Below are 16,322 nucleotides of genomic sequence, written 5' to 3'. Positions count from 1 at the left end.
AGAGCACCCAGCCAGGCTGGCGGCCGGTCCTGCAGTGCTGGGTGGCCATCGGCCGTCAGCTGACAAGTTGAGCCTTGTCTGGACAGCCCTGGGACGAGGGCCCAGGGCCACCTGTAGCACTCCCCTTTGATGAGATGGAGAGGGAAGCTTTACAGTCTGACAGTCTTGGTCTGAATCCCATTTATCAGCTATGTGACCTTAGGCAAGACACTTAGCCCCTCTGACTCCATTTCCCCACTTAGGAAATGGGCATCGTTAAGACTTGCCTAGCTTCTTTACAGAGCCGGATGTGCTGAGGTGCACAGAAGGATTCTAGAAGTAAACAGGCTGGACTTGATGTTAGTTTCAGTGCTGTTTGGAACCAGAAAATAATGAAATTTTAGATGTTAAAGATCATCTAACATGGAGAGACCCACATCACAATCAGCTGGGAGGTTTTATTAAAATTAAACTTAATAAAGGGGAATCTAATTTTACAGCCAGAGTTGGAGAATCCCACCCCCTACGTGAGGCCCAGAGAAGCTGTGGGACTCGGCCAAGTAAGGGTCCTGGTTAATCCTCTCTACCACCCAGCTGAGCTTTGAGGTGGGTCAGATGGGGGTGGAGAGACTGTTGAGGCACCAGCTACAATGAGGACAGAGCTAGGAAAGAGGACAAAGTACAAGGCAACTAGACTTGGGTGTCAACCCAAGTGGGCCTGGCCTGCTCATCTCCACAGGGACCAGAGGCCCCCCACCATCCCACACCAAGGTTGGGTGGCAGCAGGCACAGTCAGAAATAGCAACCAGGCCCTTGCTAGGTAGACCCCAGGCAAGTCACCCATTCACTGGCAGGCTAGGCCAGGCCAGCTGAAGCCTGGCTCTCTGAGGGCACAGGTTGATTAAGTATCATAACTCATTGCTCTTGATACGAAAGGAAATATCTGCTAGCATGTTTGTTTTAAACTGTCGCCTCTCCCTTCCTCCACTGGATTATTTCAGAACTGGACAAGACCTTGGAAATACCATCAAAACCCCTCCTTTTACTGATGGGGAGACAGGAGCCAGAAGGAGAAGGGACAGGGTCAGCGTCACACAGACAGTCGTGGAGGAGCCGGTCCAGGGCCCAGGGCCTGGCTCTCATGGTGTTCTGTCAGTCCACAACAGAAAGTGCTGCGGGTTTTAGTCACTCCATTGGTGAGATCTGGGGTCAAGAACGTGGGGACCACATGCTGGGCCAGATATGCCTGTTGGTACCCCAAATTTGACATTAAGGGGAGAGCTGTCTGTGTGCAGATGAGACCCCACCTGTATGCTGCCCACCTGGCACGCTAAAGCTATGGTTGGGACCCCAAAGTGGCTCTAACCTCAGACCACTCTACTACTCCCATCATGGCCAGTGGGCTGGGGGGTTAGGGCTTTGACTTCCTTTCAGCCTCCTGGTGTTGACCCTATTTGGGGCCAGATTAAAATCACTGGTGATGTCTCAAACCTTGGAATGTGAATGGCAGGGGTTGGGGAGATCCTTTCCTTGAAGCCTTCCCACTGGGACACCCAAGCTGACCAGGGGTGTGTGTCTCTATGTGCTCTCCAGGAACGTCCCCTGGCTCCAAGATGGCCTTGCAGAGCTCCTTCACATGCTGGAACGGGACAGTCCTCCAGCTCGGGCAGGCCTGTGACTTCCACCGGGACTGTGCCCAGGGAGAAGATGAGGGCCAGCTGTGCAGTGAGTAGATGGGGCTGCCCCGCCCCTCCATGCTCATATGCCCCTCCTGCCCCCCACAGCCCACCCAAGGCACATGAGCTTGAATAACCCCCATAAGTCCAATGACACTTGCGTCCTCTCAGTGGCAACTTTTAAAAAGCTACATAGTCTTCAAAAGACAGAGCTAAGACCTGCGGTCTAGAAACAACGTATAAATTAAGAACCAAGCAAGATCGTGTAAGTCACGCTCTCGGTGTCCTCATGCATAGAGAGAACGTGCAGGCTAAAGCCCAACTCTCACATGACATGAGAACGCCCCAACTCTACGCCCGGACCACTCTCACTTTTTAGGCCTTTCTTTCATCCGCCACCTGCCTCTTTCTCTTTCATCCTCCCCTCCTTCTATGTGCCCCAGCTCCAGCCATCTCAAACCACTTCTCAGCTCCCTCCCACCTCTCTGGCTTTGATCAGCTTATCCTTTGCCCAGAGTACCCTTTTCCTCCTTGAGTCATACCTGCTCTTTTAAAACTCAGCTCAAGAGTCAATTCTTCTGGGAAGCCTCTTCTGACCATTTCCCACAAGTACAGTTGGTTCTTCTTCCTCTGGACCCCTTCAAATGGTGCATCTATCCATCTGCCACGACATTCATTATTTTTAACAGCTTTTTAGAGATATAATTTATACACCATGAAATTCACTCATTTAAAGTGTATGATTTAGTGTATTTAGTAGAGTCACAGGGCTGTGCAACTGTCACCATGATCTAATTTTAGAACATTTTTATCACTCCAGATAGAAACACCTAGCAGTCTCCAACCCCTCCTCTCCCCCTCCCCCTCACCACTACTAGCCCCAGTAACCACTAGTCTACTTCCTGTTTCTATAGATGTGCTTCCTCTGGGCATTTCATATAAATGGAATCATATACTATGTGGTCTTTTTGTGATAAGCTTCTTTCACTTAGCATAATGTTTTCAAGGTCCATCCATGTTGTAGCATATATCAGTACTTCATTCCTTTTTATTGCCAAATAATATTTTACTGCATGGAGATACCACATTTTGCTTATCCATTCATTAATTGCTGGGCATTTGAGTTGTTTCCACTTTTTGTCTATTATGAAGAATGCTGCTGTGGCCATTCATGTACAAGTTTTTGTGTGGACAGATATTTTCATTTCTCTTGGAAATGAAATTTGCTACCTAGGAGTAGAATTGCTTGTTCGTATGGTAACTTTATATTTAACATTGTGAGGGACATTCAATCTGTTTTCCAAAATGGCTACACCATCTTCTATTCCCACCAGTAATGTGTGAGGGTTCCAGTTCTCCACATCTTCCTCAGCACTTACTATTACCTGTCTTTTTATGTTAGCAGTCCTAGTGGGCGTGCATCCGTTGCCTCTCATGGAGGTGGCCTCCCTGTCTCTCTCCCTCAGTGCGGGCAGGTTGGGTCTGGTATTCTTCCCCACACCAACATCTCGGATGATTCCTGGCGCAGCATAGGTGCTCACTGACTTTTTGTTGATTAATATGGATAAATGATTCGGGAAACCTGGGCTCCCTAGAGGAAAGCATTGCTGAGGTATCTCTAGTAGCTAGGGGCAGAGTTAGGCTCCCAGCTCAGTGCTCATACCACTTGAAGACAGTGTCCTCAGCAACTGCCTAGCTAGGAGTAAACACTCCAGAGGTTTTTACATCTTTCCCAAACACTTATAGAACACATGTCATGTGAGCTAGAAAGTGCACTAGATCCTGGAGCAGAGATGAGTAACACTAGCACCTGTCCTCGAAGTGCTGAAAATCCAACACAGGAGTGGGAGGGAAACAATGCAGTCGCAGCCGGGAAAGGATGCAGCAGCCTGGGGTGCTGTGCGGCCCGGACACTGGAGCAAATGCCCCTCCCCTCACATACACTGGCCCCAAGACGCTGTGACCTGCCAAATTGCTTTAAAAAGTTAACAGTGTCCTCCAGGTCATTTGGAGGACAGATTTTTCCCTTGAGGGGAGAAAGGTTTTACATATTTCCTTTTAAATGAAACAATAAAGAAATCCATTTTTCAATTAGAAAAACTTCCTTTTTGTACAAAACTTTGCAGTGAAGTGTTCCAAATGATGGAATTGTGGTGGTTTAGATAAAACTCAGTAAAGATTTGCAGGTAAGCCCTTTGCTTATTGAATGCTCCTGGCTTTCTCACGGAGCTCTCACTGCACACATGGGCCTTGAAGAAGCCAGGCCTGCCCATGTGCCCCAGGCAGAAACCTGTATGTGTCTCTGTAGTTATTTGTCTCTGCAGTATTTCCAGCTGTGCCTCTGAGCTGTGTAATTTTGCTTCAGCCTTTTTAAAGTTTTTGATACCCACTTCCTAGCTGGGACACAGGTCAGGCAGTCTATGCCCTGATTTACAATTGGGAAAATGAAAGCACAGAGAAGGTAATTGATTTGTTCAGGGTCACACAGCATGTCAGGAAGACAGCCATGATTAGACTTTGAGCCATGTGGGATCCAGCCCATCACTGTGGGCTCAGGGCACTTTCCCACCATTTTGGGGCTTGCAATTAATGGATTTTCAAGGCCAACTCCAAGCTTGAGGGCAGCCTGATTCCCATAAGGAGGGCAGGCACCTGGGGCCCAGAAGCCTTTTCAGCCATACTTTAAAGCTGATCTGACCAGTTCTCATAATGACAGCTCCACCCTGGAGAACACCCGCACTGAACTCTTTGCTACAGAAATCAGTTGATAGAAATTCAATTAAAAGGATTCCGATCTTTTTGCCACTCTGATCTTGGCAGTACTTTCAGCAAATAATCATTTTCCTTTTTTGTGTGCCCCTTTCTCTCTGGCATTTTTGCTGTTTTCACTACCACACTGGCTGCTGTTGATTTTGGAAACCATCCCCATGAAGATAACAGCAGTAGTAACAGTAACAGCTAACATTTATTGGGCATTTTCTAGATGCCAGGAGCTGCTCTAAACGCTCTTCATGTATTAGCTTGTTGTACCCTGACAGCAATCCTGTGTGATGCTTTTCTACCCGTCAGTGCAGACGAGGAACCTGGAGTCCATGATCAGACTGTGAGCCATGGCCTGAGCAGTGATTCAGACCCAGTATAACTCCAGAGCCCACACTCTGAACCACTGCAAGCCAAACTCATTTGTTTTATGAGTTTCCAGAAGTTTCCAGCACAGCTTAGCTAATGTACCACCCCCAGGATTAAGGGTCCAGGAAAAGGCAGGGAAGGTCCAAGGCTCTGCCACCGTCTTTCTAGGGGAACTCAGATCATTCATGCCCACCATCTAGGCCTCACTCTCTTCACCTGTAGTATGAGTTGGAATGTGATGCCTGCTGCTGTGTTGATGTCTGTGATGCATTAAGGACAATGCTCTTGACCTCATCTGGTCCTTCCCAGGTGGTCTGGAACCTCTTAGAACATTTTCTCTGAGCAGTGGTCACTTTAAGCCTGTGGGGATGTCCTGGTCTTCCAAGGAACCCCCATGAGGGTCACTAACCTTGAGCCAGGGTATTCAACCAAGTCCTGCGATGGTTGAAATTTAGATGGAAAAGTAGGTTATATCCTGCCAACTCCCAGGCTCAACTCTCCACACTTTCCCCAGAAGGAATTCCACATAGTACACACTAGAGCTTCATTCAGATGATCAGACTCAACCTTGAGGAGCATTTCTGGATGAGGAGGGAACTTGGGACAGAGGTGGCGCTGCCCTTGTCCTTCTGCATCCAATCATGCATGTGTCCGTTCACACCCTGTCCTCCAAACCCACACACCACCAACCACCCACCTTCCCTCTTTCTAATTAAATGTGCCGATCCACGTTTACATCCCAGGATGCTGAAACCCATTGAAAGGTGCCTTCAGGGTTCCCTGAGTATCCTGAGCAATGGCCTTGATGGCATGCGGTGCACTGGGAAAGGGTCAGGTGGCCCCGCTTCATCCCTTGGATGGGTCACTGACTCACCAGGTACCGCAGGCAGCTCGCTTCCCCTCCACGTACTCAAAAATCTTGTCTATTTGGTGGGGATACTCTCCCTGTCAGGCAAAAACACTTTTTTAAAGTTTATTTCTTTATTGTAAAGTAAAACATGTTGGTTGTAAAATATTTGGAAAATCAAAAAAAGTACACGGGAGAAAATAACTATTGCCCATAATCCTTCCTCTCAGACATTCAGAGATAACCGTTATATTTTGATGTATTTCTTCTAGCATTTTTCCCATGACTCTATATTTTCAAGGAAATGTATAACACATATTTATCAAAAATGCTAACAGAGTTGTCACACAGGAAGGAAAAGAAGCAGTGTCATTTGGCCTGGAGTTTATACTTGGCAGTTCCTGCAGCTGCTGCTGAGGTCACATCTCCATGACTCGACCAATTTGTCTCTCTTAGAGTGGAATCAGGTGTCATAATTGCCAAATGTTGTGGGATTGATTGACCCACACACGGCCGATTTGGCCATCCAGCCAACGAAATAACTGGCTGCAGCCCAAGAAGAGGGTGGGTTAGAGCAGTGCTTCTCAGACGGCAAAGTGCACAGGAGTCACCCGGAGGGCATTAAAAATGCAGATTCTGATTCAGTAGAGCGTGGAGTGGGGTGCCTAGGGGGAAGAGATTCTATACTTCTAACAGTTTCACATTGTGATGCAAATATGGCTGGTCCCTGGACCACACTTTAACTGGCAAAAGGTTAGGGGACTGAACCCACTCCCATTCCATTCAGCAAATAAGTATTGAGGTCCGACAATGTGCCAAGCACTGAGTAGGCGCTTGGGCTGGATGAACCTGAGAAAGCGATGATCAAAGACTGTTGCCAGGGCCAGCACTGTGCTCAGCAGTGGTCCCAGCAGCAATTTCCCCAACCCAGCGTGATCTGCTAATGGGTCTGTACTGGCGCCCACCCCACAGACTTCCTCAGGACTGGCTTCTTGCTGAGTACATGCCCTCATGCACTTAAAGTAGTGGAAGTCCTCTCAGCACCCCGCCCACCCTTCAAGGTTTTAATTGTCACATAAATTGCTGGTTGACCTAACTATTTTGCCTACCTCATCTCCTTTACTCAATCAACCAAAAACAAAGGGGCTTCCAATCCCAGCTCACCCTGGATCCTCTGCCAAGTTAGGATAAGGATAAGCTTCCAGAAGGAGAGAATGCCAAGGGTTCTTCTTATTCCTGTCCCAGTGGAAGGTATAGGCATTTCTAGAGAGACAGCTAGGGACCTGTCTCTGCCCCATAGGGCAGTGTTGGCTGTTTCAGCCCATCCCTAATGAATTCCCCTGTCCCAGGTATGAATGACAATTAATAATGCCACCACCACTCTGTATTTGCTCAATTCTGTTTACAAAATGTTTCCACACTCTCTCCCTTACCTTGTCCTGGAACAGCCCTGTGAAATATATGCTAGTATTACCCCACTTTACAGATGAGGGAGCTGAGGCTCTGGGGAAGGGAATGACTTGCCTGAGGTCACACTATAGCAAGCGGTGAGGCTGTGAGTAGGGTCCAGGTGTCCAGATTCCAGTTCTGATGAGGTACCAACACCCATAAGTCAGGCTGAGTCAGTCCTCTGCCTCCAGCTCCTAAAAGGGTAAGGACGTAGGGATACGGTGTGCAGGACCCTGCTCAGTCCTGCCTCCTTCTTCTACTGGGAGCCCATCGCCTACTGGAATCTTCCACCATAGTCGGGGGTTTAAAACAGATGTGTGAAGGACACTTCATGGAAGGTCACTTCCAGCTACCAGTTAGTTTTTGCAAAAGAATTGAATGTAAGGTCCCTTGAGGGGGGCATGAAAAATAAAACAAAAAGATCTCCTTAGCTTTTGGATTTTTAATCAGAGGAACATGTGGGGCTTGGGTGGGGGATGATTTTTTCAGGGGGGTATAAATGGGAAGAGATGCTCAAAGTCAGTGACAGCCTGTTTTAATTTATAATTCTGCCTCTGTGTGAAATGCACAGAGAATCAGGGGGAGATGAGTAATAATTCACTAAGGTGCTGTCACAGCCAGGGAGCGTTAGGGCCCTCTTTGTCAGCCTGCTGTTGCCAAGAAGGCTGAGACAGGAAGGACACAGAGAGCAGTGGTCCAGCTGGAGAGTGCCTTTCCCCCTGCAGGGAGACAGCCCCCCTAGCAGGGGCTGTTGGGCACTATCAGGATAGCCTGGAACGTCCCACTAGTGCCTCCGAGCTGAGAGCCTTCCCTGCAGCCATTCTCCACATAAGCTGGAGAGAGTGAGCTGTCTCTAACTCTCTTCCCCTGCCCTCCTCCCTCTGTGGGCCGGGGGAAATATATGGTCTATGGAGCTGACTGTGGCCTCTTTAATGGGACCTGAGGTCAGGCTGATGTAGAGAAAAGCATAACTGGGCCCTTTATGCTGAGCTAACAGATGATGATATAAAGAGGCCCCAGGGCCTGCATTTGCTTGGTCAGGATAGGCTAGGTTATGCTGCAGGAATAAACTACCCCCAGATTTCAGTGGTTTAACGTAACGTTTAAAGTACCTATCCCCTGAGGGTTGCGCTGAGAGGGGCCTCTGCCCCACAGGATCTCTCAGGGTCCCTGCTGGCAGACGTGCCACCATCGCACAGCAGTGCCCCCGGGGAGAGCTCTCCTTGGCAGCTTCAACAGGGGAAGAGAGAGACTGAAAATAACACCAGGGCTTTTCCCAGTCTCAATCCAGAGGAAACACGCATCACTTCTAGTCACGTTTCATTGGCCAGAGCCAGCTTCACTTAACCGCAAGGGGTTTGGGAAATAAAGGAGAGCAGGTGGACAGCTTTGAACAATACGTGTATCTGCAGACAAGGGTGATTTGAGGGATCTAAACCAGCTCCCAGCCAACACTACCACTGCCACCACCACATTCTTAGTGTGCCAACCATTAGAAATGTATTTCAATGAGTTACACATTAGCTTTTCTAGGGTCATGTTCATGGTGAGTCTGTATAAAGAGCACAGAATTTAGAAGCAGAAGAGCTGAGTTCAAATCCCAGCTGAGTTACATGTTGGCTGTGTGACCTTGGTCAGGCTGCTTAACATCTCTGAGCCTCTGCCTTGTCATGTATAAAACTGGGTTAACAGTAGCCGTGCTATGGAGCTGTTGTTGTTATTGTTATTTTCTGAAGAGCAGGAGAGTAAACCAGCATGTGTACAAGTTAGGGACTGGGCTTCTCTTCACCAGGAGCATCATTAGGAGGGTTGGCTGGGGAGCTGTTATTAATGAGGATAACTGGTCATGCCTAGCCAGTTTTACTTGATGTTGGCATATTCTGCCTTTAGCAGTCCTGGAAATGACCGTGCCTTTCTGCTCTCCCTGCAGGTAAGCTCCCTGCTGGTTTTTACTGCAATTTTGAGGATGGCTTCTGCGGCTGGACACAAAACTCATTGTTACCCCACACGCCTCAGTGGCAAGTCAAGACCCTAAAGGATGCCCAGTTCTGGGACCACCAAGGTACTGCCCTCTCTTCCCTTCCCCTGGTGCCCACCTGGCCAGACAAGAGACTGGGGACATCACCCCAGAGTCGCTGGACCTCCCCCCACCTGCCTTGGGGTGCTCCCACACGGCTGGCTCTTCAGACCTTCCTGGGCATTAGAATGATTAAATCAAGCCAAGGCTGATGTCACCTTTTGATCCTTAAAATGAGAACTTTGATGAAGGATCTTTCTTAGCTAAAAGACAAGAATAACGGCAGCAATAGTAACAATCTGTCCATTCAGTGGACGTTTATTGAAGCTTACTCAGTGTCAGGCACAGGACTCATTGCCAGGTAAGGAAAACCATAGCCCTCTTTATGACTGGGGAGGCTGAGGCTCAGGGAAGCCTTGTGTCATCTGCCCTGGGTTGTGCCCTGGGAACCTTGCAGCATATCTGGTTCGTTCCCTGCCGCCCAGCCTCCCCAGCTATACCCCCCACCCTTCTGTATTTACCCGCTGCTTTTTATGGAGCCAGAGACCCTCATACCAAAATTCCTGTCTTTCCAAGCAAAGATCATACATCCTACAGATTCCTTTAATTGCAGAGCCCTGCAGTTCTGTCCTCGGTCCCCAGAGCTAGCTGCATCTAGTGATTTGGCTTTTGGCCCCTTTAGAAAGGAGGCTGAGTTGTTGCAGCCACGGGGGAGTTCTGCCGGGCCTCCCCCAGAGACAGAGGCTCCTGCTTCTCCTCCTGGCGTCCTCACCACATGGCATCCTCTGTGCCGCATCTGTAGGAGCAGAGAAGAGAACCAGGAGCTCCAAGCTAGACGTGATCTTCCCGCCTCTGCTCTCAGTCTGATAGTCCCCGACAGCACCCAGAGCTAACAGATGACCAGCCTTGCTGAATACCTCCAGTGACAGGGCTCTCAGTGCCCCATTTAACAGCTCAGAGTCACTCACCAGGGTGTGGCTTATCTCCTTAGCTGGAGATAAGCCACACCCGCTCTGTAAGTTCTATTCATTGATCGTGATTTCTGGCTCCTGGAGCCCCACAGAACTAAACTTCATCCTCTCCCCAAGAGGCAGCCCTTCAGATATTTGAGTACAACCGTTGTGAACTACCCACCACAAAAGGCCCTTTCTCTCCTTGGTCACATTACCCCAGCTCTTTGAATTTTCCTCAAGGTTGGGAAGCGTGCTTTCTAAGATTTCTGGCCTGTCCTAGTTACTCTGCTCTGGGCCTGTCTGAATTTGTTACTTGGAAGTAACTCAATAAAGACTTAGCTAAGAGATAGAAAGAAGATATGAATGACTTAAAGTCCTGTTTGGCATTCTTTGAGGCCCCTAAAAGTTGTGGGCTCACTCTGGCCCCATCTCCATAGCACCTACTGTCTGCAGGATACCCCACAGCTCCTGGAGGTTTACAGGTGCATCTTCCCACCACCGCAGGGGCTGGGGGCTCATGTTCCACCAGGTTTTCAGGCAGCTCAGTGCCTGAAACAATAAATGAGTCTTCCTGGTCAGGGCACAGAGCACAGGATAACCTAGCTCCAGAGCAGGGAGAAGAGAGTGAAAGTTCAGAAACCATTGGAGGGCAAAGCGCTGGCATGACTGGAAATGGGGAGAGATGGGCCCCAGGGAGCCCAGCATGCTTCAGGGCTGCTCCGAGACCATGGGCTGAAGCTGGTGACCTTGGGAGATCAGGGCTTGCAGTAACCCAGATGTATGGCATTGGGACATCACAGGATATGGAATGAAGACCTTGGCGTGAGCCAGGTTTTGTAGGCAATGATAAGTAGTCTGTCTTATCCATTGAAGGCAGCAGAAACCAGTGTCCTCAGAGATTTTCCAAGGCTAGAGAGGAATGGTGCAGGGCCCATTAACTCTGCACCCCAAGGCCCTTCAGGGCACGAGGATGGTACGTTTTTGACCCTTTTCCTCTCCACCAGGCCACGCCCTGTCGCTCGGCACCACTGACACCCCCACTTCTGAAAGTGCTGCGGCGACCAGTGCTACGTTCCCTGCGCCTCTGAAGAACTCTCCATGCGAGGCAAGTCTGTGTCCCTCTAGTTCTCTGCCCTCTCCTCACACCTCAGACCCTGGGCGCTTCCAGGGGGACCCACACAGATGAGCAAAGTAGCCTGATGGCCGGACAGCTTGTTCTCCTGTGGGAGGACAAGAGGGCCATTTGTGCCATCTTCTAGACAGAGAGTAGCCATCAACGTGGTGAAGTCCCTGTCTGCAGGGAATCTTCCCTTAAACACCATACTCAGCTGCGCTGAACTATTTGCAGTAGGAACCTTGATTTAAGCAAACCCTTCAAATTTTTTCAAGACATAACAGGGGAGCATAACAGCGACTTTCTACAGAGTCCTTTGTAAAAATACCAGTCTCTTGTAATACATTTCAAATTTTGTAGAGCAGCAAAACTTTGACTTAACATAAATTCCACTAAGGCATCAGTGGCATTCAGTGAGGAACCTCCAGAGCCACCTTACCCAAACAGTTCATGTAGCTGTTACCTCTTTAGTGTGAGGACTGGTGGACTGGTGCCATGTTTCTCAGCACAAGCATATCCTCTAGAGACCAGGAGATGTGCGTAGACCCCCACATAGCCCAGTGATTAAGCTTGTGAACCCTGGAATCAACTACCTGAGTCCAAGCCAGCTCCCACCACTGATTGGCTATACAGTTTCTTTGGTCAGTTAATAACCTCTCAGAGCCTCAGATTGCTCGCCTGGAAAGTAGGGATAATAAAAGTGCCTACCCCAAGAAGGAGAGGCTTAAATAGGTTAATATATGTCAAGGGCTTATCACAGGGTCTGGCACAAAGTAAGTACTACAACAGTTAGCCAACAATGCCTGGTACCCTGTATAAACAGACAAAGGAGAATGGGGGGGGGAGGAAGAAGACTTTAGCCAAAAACCAGGCTCCACACTCTGGGAGAGCCGGGCCATGCCTGTGCTTTTTCGCGCTCCCCGCCAGGCACCTTGTCAACATCTTGCACGTAGTAGAAAGCCAACACATAGCTTAGATCTGGCCAGTCCTCTCTTTCTGGAAACTCACAGGAGAAATTTCTTTCTGGCTTCATTTCAGGAATAGCTATGTGCTCCCTGAACAATTTATTTCCTTTCAAGTTGCAGACATTGTGAAACTGACCAGATTCTCCCCCTCCACGGGCTGGTAGAAATCCCAGGCAGGTGGGGTTTGGACCAGCAGTGGTGCAGGAAACAGGCTTCCCCTGCCTAGAGGTACAGGCAAAATCAAGCCCTCAAGGCTTTTTGTGAAATTAAAGCTAACTGACATAAAACAAAGAAGAATGGAAAAGGTGTATCAAAGAATTTGTTTAAATCAGAAGAATGGTTGAATTAAATCTGAGGTGTTACCCAGTAGGCAAATAGGGATTTGTGATGGGCGTTTGTAGCAGCCTCACTTCTGGTTAGGTTTTCTAACTCGGCATTTGCCCCATCGTTCTCTCCCTCTACTAGGTTATGCTCTCCGACTAGATTTTATGTGTCTCTGTGAGCCACCTTAAATCCTTTCTGGAAGAAGTCAGGGCACAAATAAATGGATTCATTACGTTAAGTTGTATTTGAGAAACCATGCTCCGATGCAGATGGTGGAATTACTCAGTCATCATTGATATTTCTTGGGTGCCTCAGAGCAGCGCCTAGAAAGTAAGGCTTCTTAATAGGAAATCTAAATGAGGAAGGTTGGTTGGCCCATCTGAGAGGACAGGGGGAATCCTTAAAAGCATTTCATCTTTAAATGTCTTTTTCACTAGATTTCGTATGAGCCTGATTTCGGAAAAAGAAATGTCAAGGTAAAAATGATATTTTTTAATACTTCATCATTTTTCTAATAACCTTTGGGTTGATCAATAGCTTAAACAGGCGTTTCGTTGTACTGGGCTGTTTTATTATTCCTCTGGTCAGATTTGCTCTGGGCTCTTTCTGCTATTTCCTGCTGGGAACGGAACTTGGCTCAGCACAAGGAGTGAGGGGAAGGCAGTGAGTCCATTCTGCTCAGTTATTCCAAATTCAGGTTTCCATACCATTCATCTCAGGCTGATAGGCCTTTGAATTCTCGATGTTCGGGGAAATGTTTTCATCAGAAAAATAAATGGCCAAAATAGAAATATGCATTTTCAGGTTTGTAAGCCCTGCCATTTATTTCACTCAGTCCTAAGTGCAAAAGGCGGGAAGTTGGTTTCCTTCTTCCAGGTTGGCTGAACATCGGTGATGGGGAAACGGATGTTGCATTGCTGTGTGAGACTGTGAGGTTGACTCGGGGCCTTCAAACCCCCCAACTCCAAAGAGGCCTCCGCTGGCTATGGGGCCCCAGTGCAGGAAGGTGGACACTAGGTAGAGCCATGGGTAAAGATGTCTGATGAGGGTCAGGCCCAGAGGGTCAGGAGGCTGGCTGAGCTGAGCTCTGGGCCTGACACCCCCCGCTGAGCACCTTCTCTAAACCCTGACAGTCCTGATCCCTGCGACCGCCAGGGACTTGAAGTAATTGCATAGTAGTTCAAAATGCTCCCTCAAGAAACCCACAGTCATCAGTGGATTCCCGTAGAGAAACTGGTGTCACCTTCAGTGCATTTTCTTGAAAATCTAGCTATGAGCTAACCAGTAGGTCTATGTTTCTCCAGTTACAGTCACTTGGAAAATGTAATAAATGCAGACTCTTGGGTCCCACCCCAGACCTCCTGAATGACATCACCAGTTGGGGCCTGGGGATCTGTATTTTCAAACCCCGCCCTCGGTGATTTGGATGCACACTGAAATTTAAGATTGGCTGGCCATAGGCGTCCTTTCTGGTTGTGATCGAAATTCGTTCTGAGCCCATGCTGAAAGTTAGCCTCCATTACCTGTGCTGCCAAAGAGCATGATGTGATTTGCCTTTTAGAAAGATGAGTCAGAGAAGGGGTTAGACATGATGGGGTGGGGGACAGAGGTGGTGGAGACAAAAGGGGCTGGGAGAGCACCTTAGAGCCCACGTGGAGCCAGGTCAGATGCCCACCAACAATGGAGACATAGTCAGGGTGTGCTTTTGTGCCAGTCAGCTTCCAGGATATTCCAAAAGCATGCCAGCTCCAGCCTCCTCCCTTCAGACCCCTGCAGCCACCTCAGCCAGCTGCCTCTCTCTGCTGTCTGGCCATGGTGCAGACACTGCCTCCTCCATGGCTCTGCAGGGTTGCATATGGGGCATGAATATTTAAAGACCTCTGCCTAGCCCAGCCGTAAACAAGGGAGCCCTGGGGGATTTCTTGTCCCCCACCCACCCCACCCACAATCTATATTTTCTGCTGGAAACTGGGAAACTGCTTGCAACTTACTCAGATTTTATTTTATTTTTATTTTCATTTTGCTGAGCTCCAGTTCAAATAATTAAAGTTGCCACTGGGGAGGGGAGCCTCGTGGTGGCTTTCATGTGTTCACTCGCTGTCAGAACTGCTCGCGTAGGGCTGTGGCTGGGAGACACACTCGGATGTGTCTAGCATTGCAGCTGCTGGTAATAAAAAGGATGGGAGAGTGGCAGGGGCTGTCTCTGCCCCTCCCCCTGCCTTTCACACATCCTAGAAGCCTGAATGCCTCAGCAAGCCCCATGTGGTTTGAAATTCTATTTTATTTGAATAGCCTGCCTGTGACTAGAATATTTTAAACCATGTTCTCAGGACAGAACAAGGTCTGGCGAGGTGGAATGTGGGGTTCCCTCAATCTCGTTCCCCTCCAAAACAGGGAAGTAGTTTTCCTTCTATGAGCTGCAGGAGTGAAAAGGACCCAGGAAGTGGGACGTGACCTACTTAATTTGCAGCGACACTGTAGGGCAGGGCAGTTCCCAGCTGCTGCTGGTTTTCTGACCTTGAGGAAGCTACAGCCACCTCTGTCCTCTCCCTACACACATATGCGGACAAACAGACACACAGGCACTGGGACCTGGAACATACCTGGGCCTTTCTGCCCCTGACCTCAGTCCTGTGGTGATAAAAACTTTAATTAGCCACTGGAGGCTGCTGATATCAGGACAGAGGAGCATGGAAGAGGAGCCTGGCATCTGGAACTGCCCTCTGCCATCTGTTTAGTTCTGCTCAAAGCCCTGCTGAGAAGGAGCCCCCTATGGGGCAGGGCCTCCAGGACTGGAGGCTAGGGAATTTTTCAGCAAATTGCTCTCTGGTTTGACTTTGTGAGGCTTTTCAGGTTGCTGGTGATTGTTCCTGGACACAGGGCCCATCCTTTCCCTGGGGATTTGGCTGGTGGGGCATTCTCCAGCATCTTGGTGTAACTAGGCAGCAAAATACAGTGAGTGTCATGGCTGCGTTGATAGGGCTTATTCAAGCTGGCCTCACTCCATCCCCATGGGCAAATAGGACTTCCGGATAGGAAGTAGAGAAACTTTGTGACTGCTGTGTTTTTTGTTTTTTAACATTTTTTATTGATTTATAATCATTTTACAATGTTGTGTCAAATTCCAGTGTAGAGCACAATTTTTCAGTTATACACGAACATATACACACTCATTGTCACATTTTTTTCTCAGTGAGCTACCATAAGATCTTGTGTATATTTCCCTGTGCTATACGGTATAATCTTGTTTATCTATTCTACAATTTTGAAATCCCGTCTATCCCTTCCCACTCTCCACCCCCTTGGCAACCACAAGTTTGTATTCTATGTCTATGAGTCTATTTCTGTTTTGTATTTATGCTTTGTTTGTTTTTTTTTCTTAGATTCCACATATGAGCAATCTCATATGGTGTTTTTCTTCCTTTTTCTGGCTTACTTCACTTAGAATGACATTCTCCAGGAACATCCATGTTGCTGCAAATGGCGTTATGTTGTCAGGTTTTATGGCTGAATAGTATTCCATTGTATAAATATACCACTTCTTCTTTATCCAGTCATCTATTGATGGACATTTAGGCTGTTTCCATGTCTTGGCTATTGTAAATAGTGCTGCTATGAACATTGGGGTGCAGGTGTCATTTTGAAGTAGGGTTCCTTCTGGATATATCCCCAGGAGTGGGATTCCTGGGTCATACAGTAAGTCTATTCCTAGTCTTTTGAAGAATCTCCATACTGTTTTCCATAGTGGCTGCACCAAACTGCATTCCCACCAGCAGTGTAGGAGGGTTCCCTTTTCTCCACAGCCTCTCCAGCATTTGTCATTTGTGGATTTCTGAATGACGGCCATTCTGACTGGTGTGAGGTGATAC

General features: G+C 48.3%; 1 protein-coding gene across 1 annotated transcript in view; it reads left to right on the top strand.

The window, feature by feature from the left end:
• Nucleotides 1-16,322, top strand: part of ALK (ALK receptor tyrosine kinase) — a 678,293-nt gene that overhangs the window by 541,595 nt on the left and 120,376 nt on the right. The window contains 3 exon segments of the mRNA XM_032497290.1: nt 1,573-1,704; nt 9,011-9,142; nt 11,055-11,155. Of these exon segments, the coding sequence (XP_032353181.1) occupies nt 1,573-1,704; nt 9,011-9,142; nt 11,055-11,155 (365 nt within the window).

The sequence above is a fragment of the Camelus ferus genome, chromosome 15 (genome assembly GCF_009834535.1).
Source record: "Camelus ferus isolate YT-003-E chromosome 15, BCGSAC_Cfer_1.0, whole genome shotgun sequence".
NCBI classification, from domain to species: domain Eukaryota; kingdom Metazoa; phylum Chordata; class Mammalia; order Artiodactyla; family Camelidae; genus Camelus; species Camelus ferus.
The sequence above is the reverse complement of the archived record's forward strand: the minus strand, read 5'-3'. Positions and strand labels throughout refer to the sequence as shown.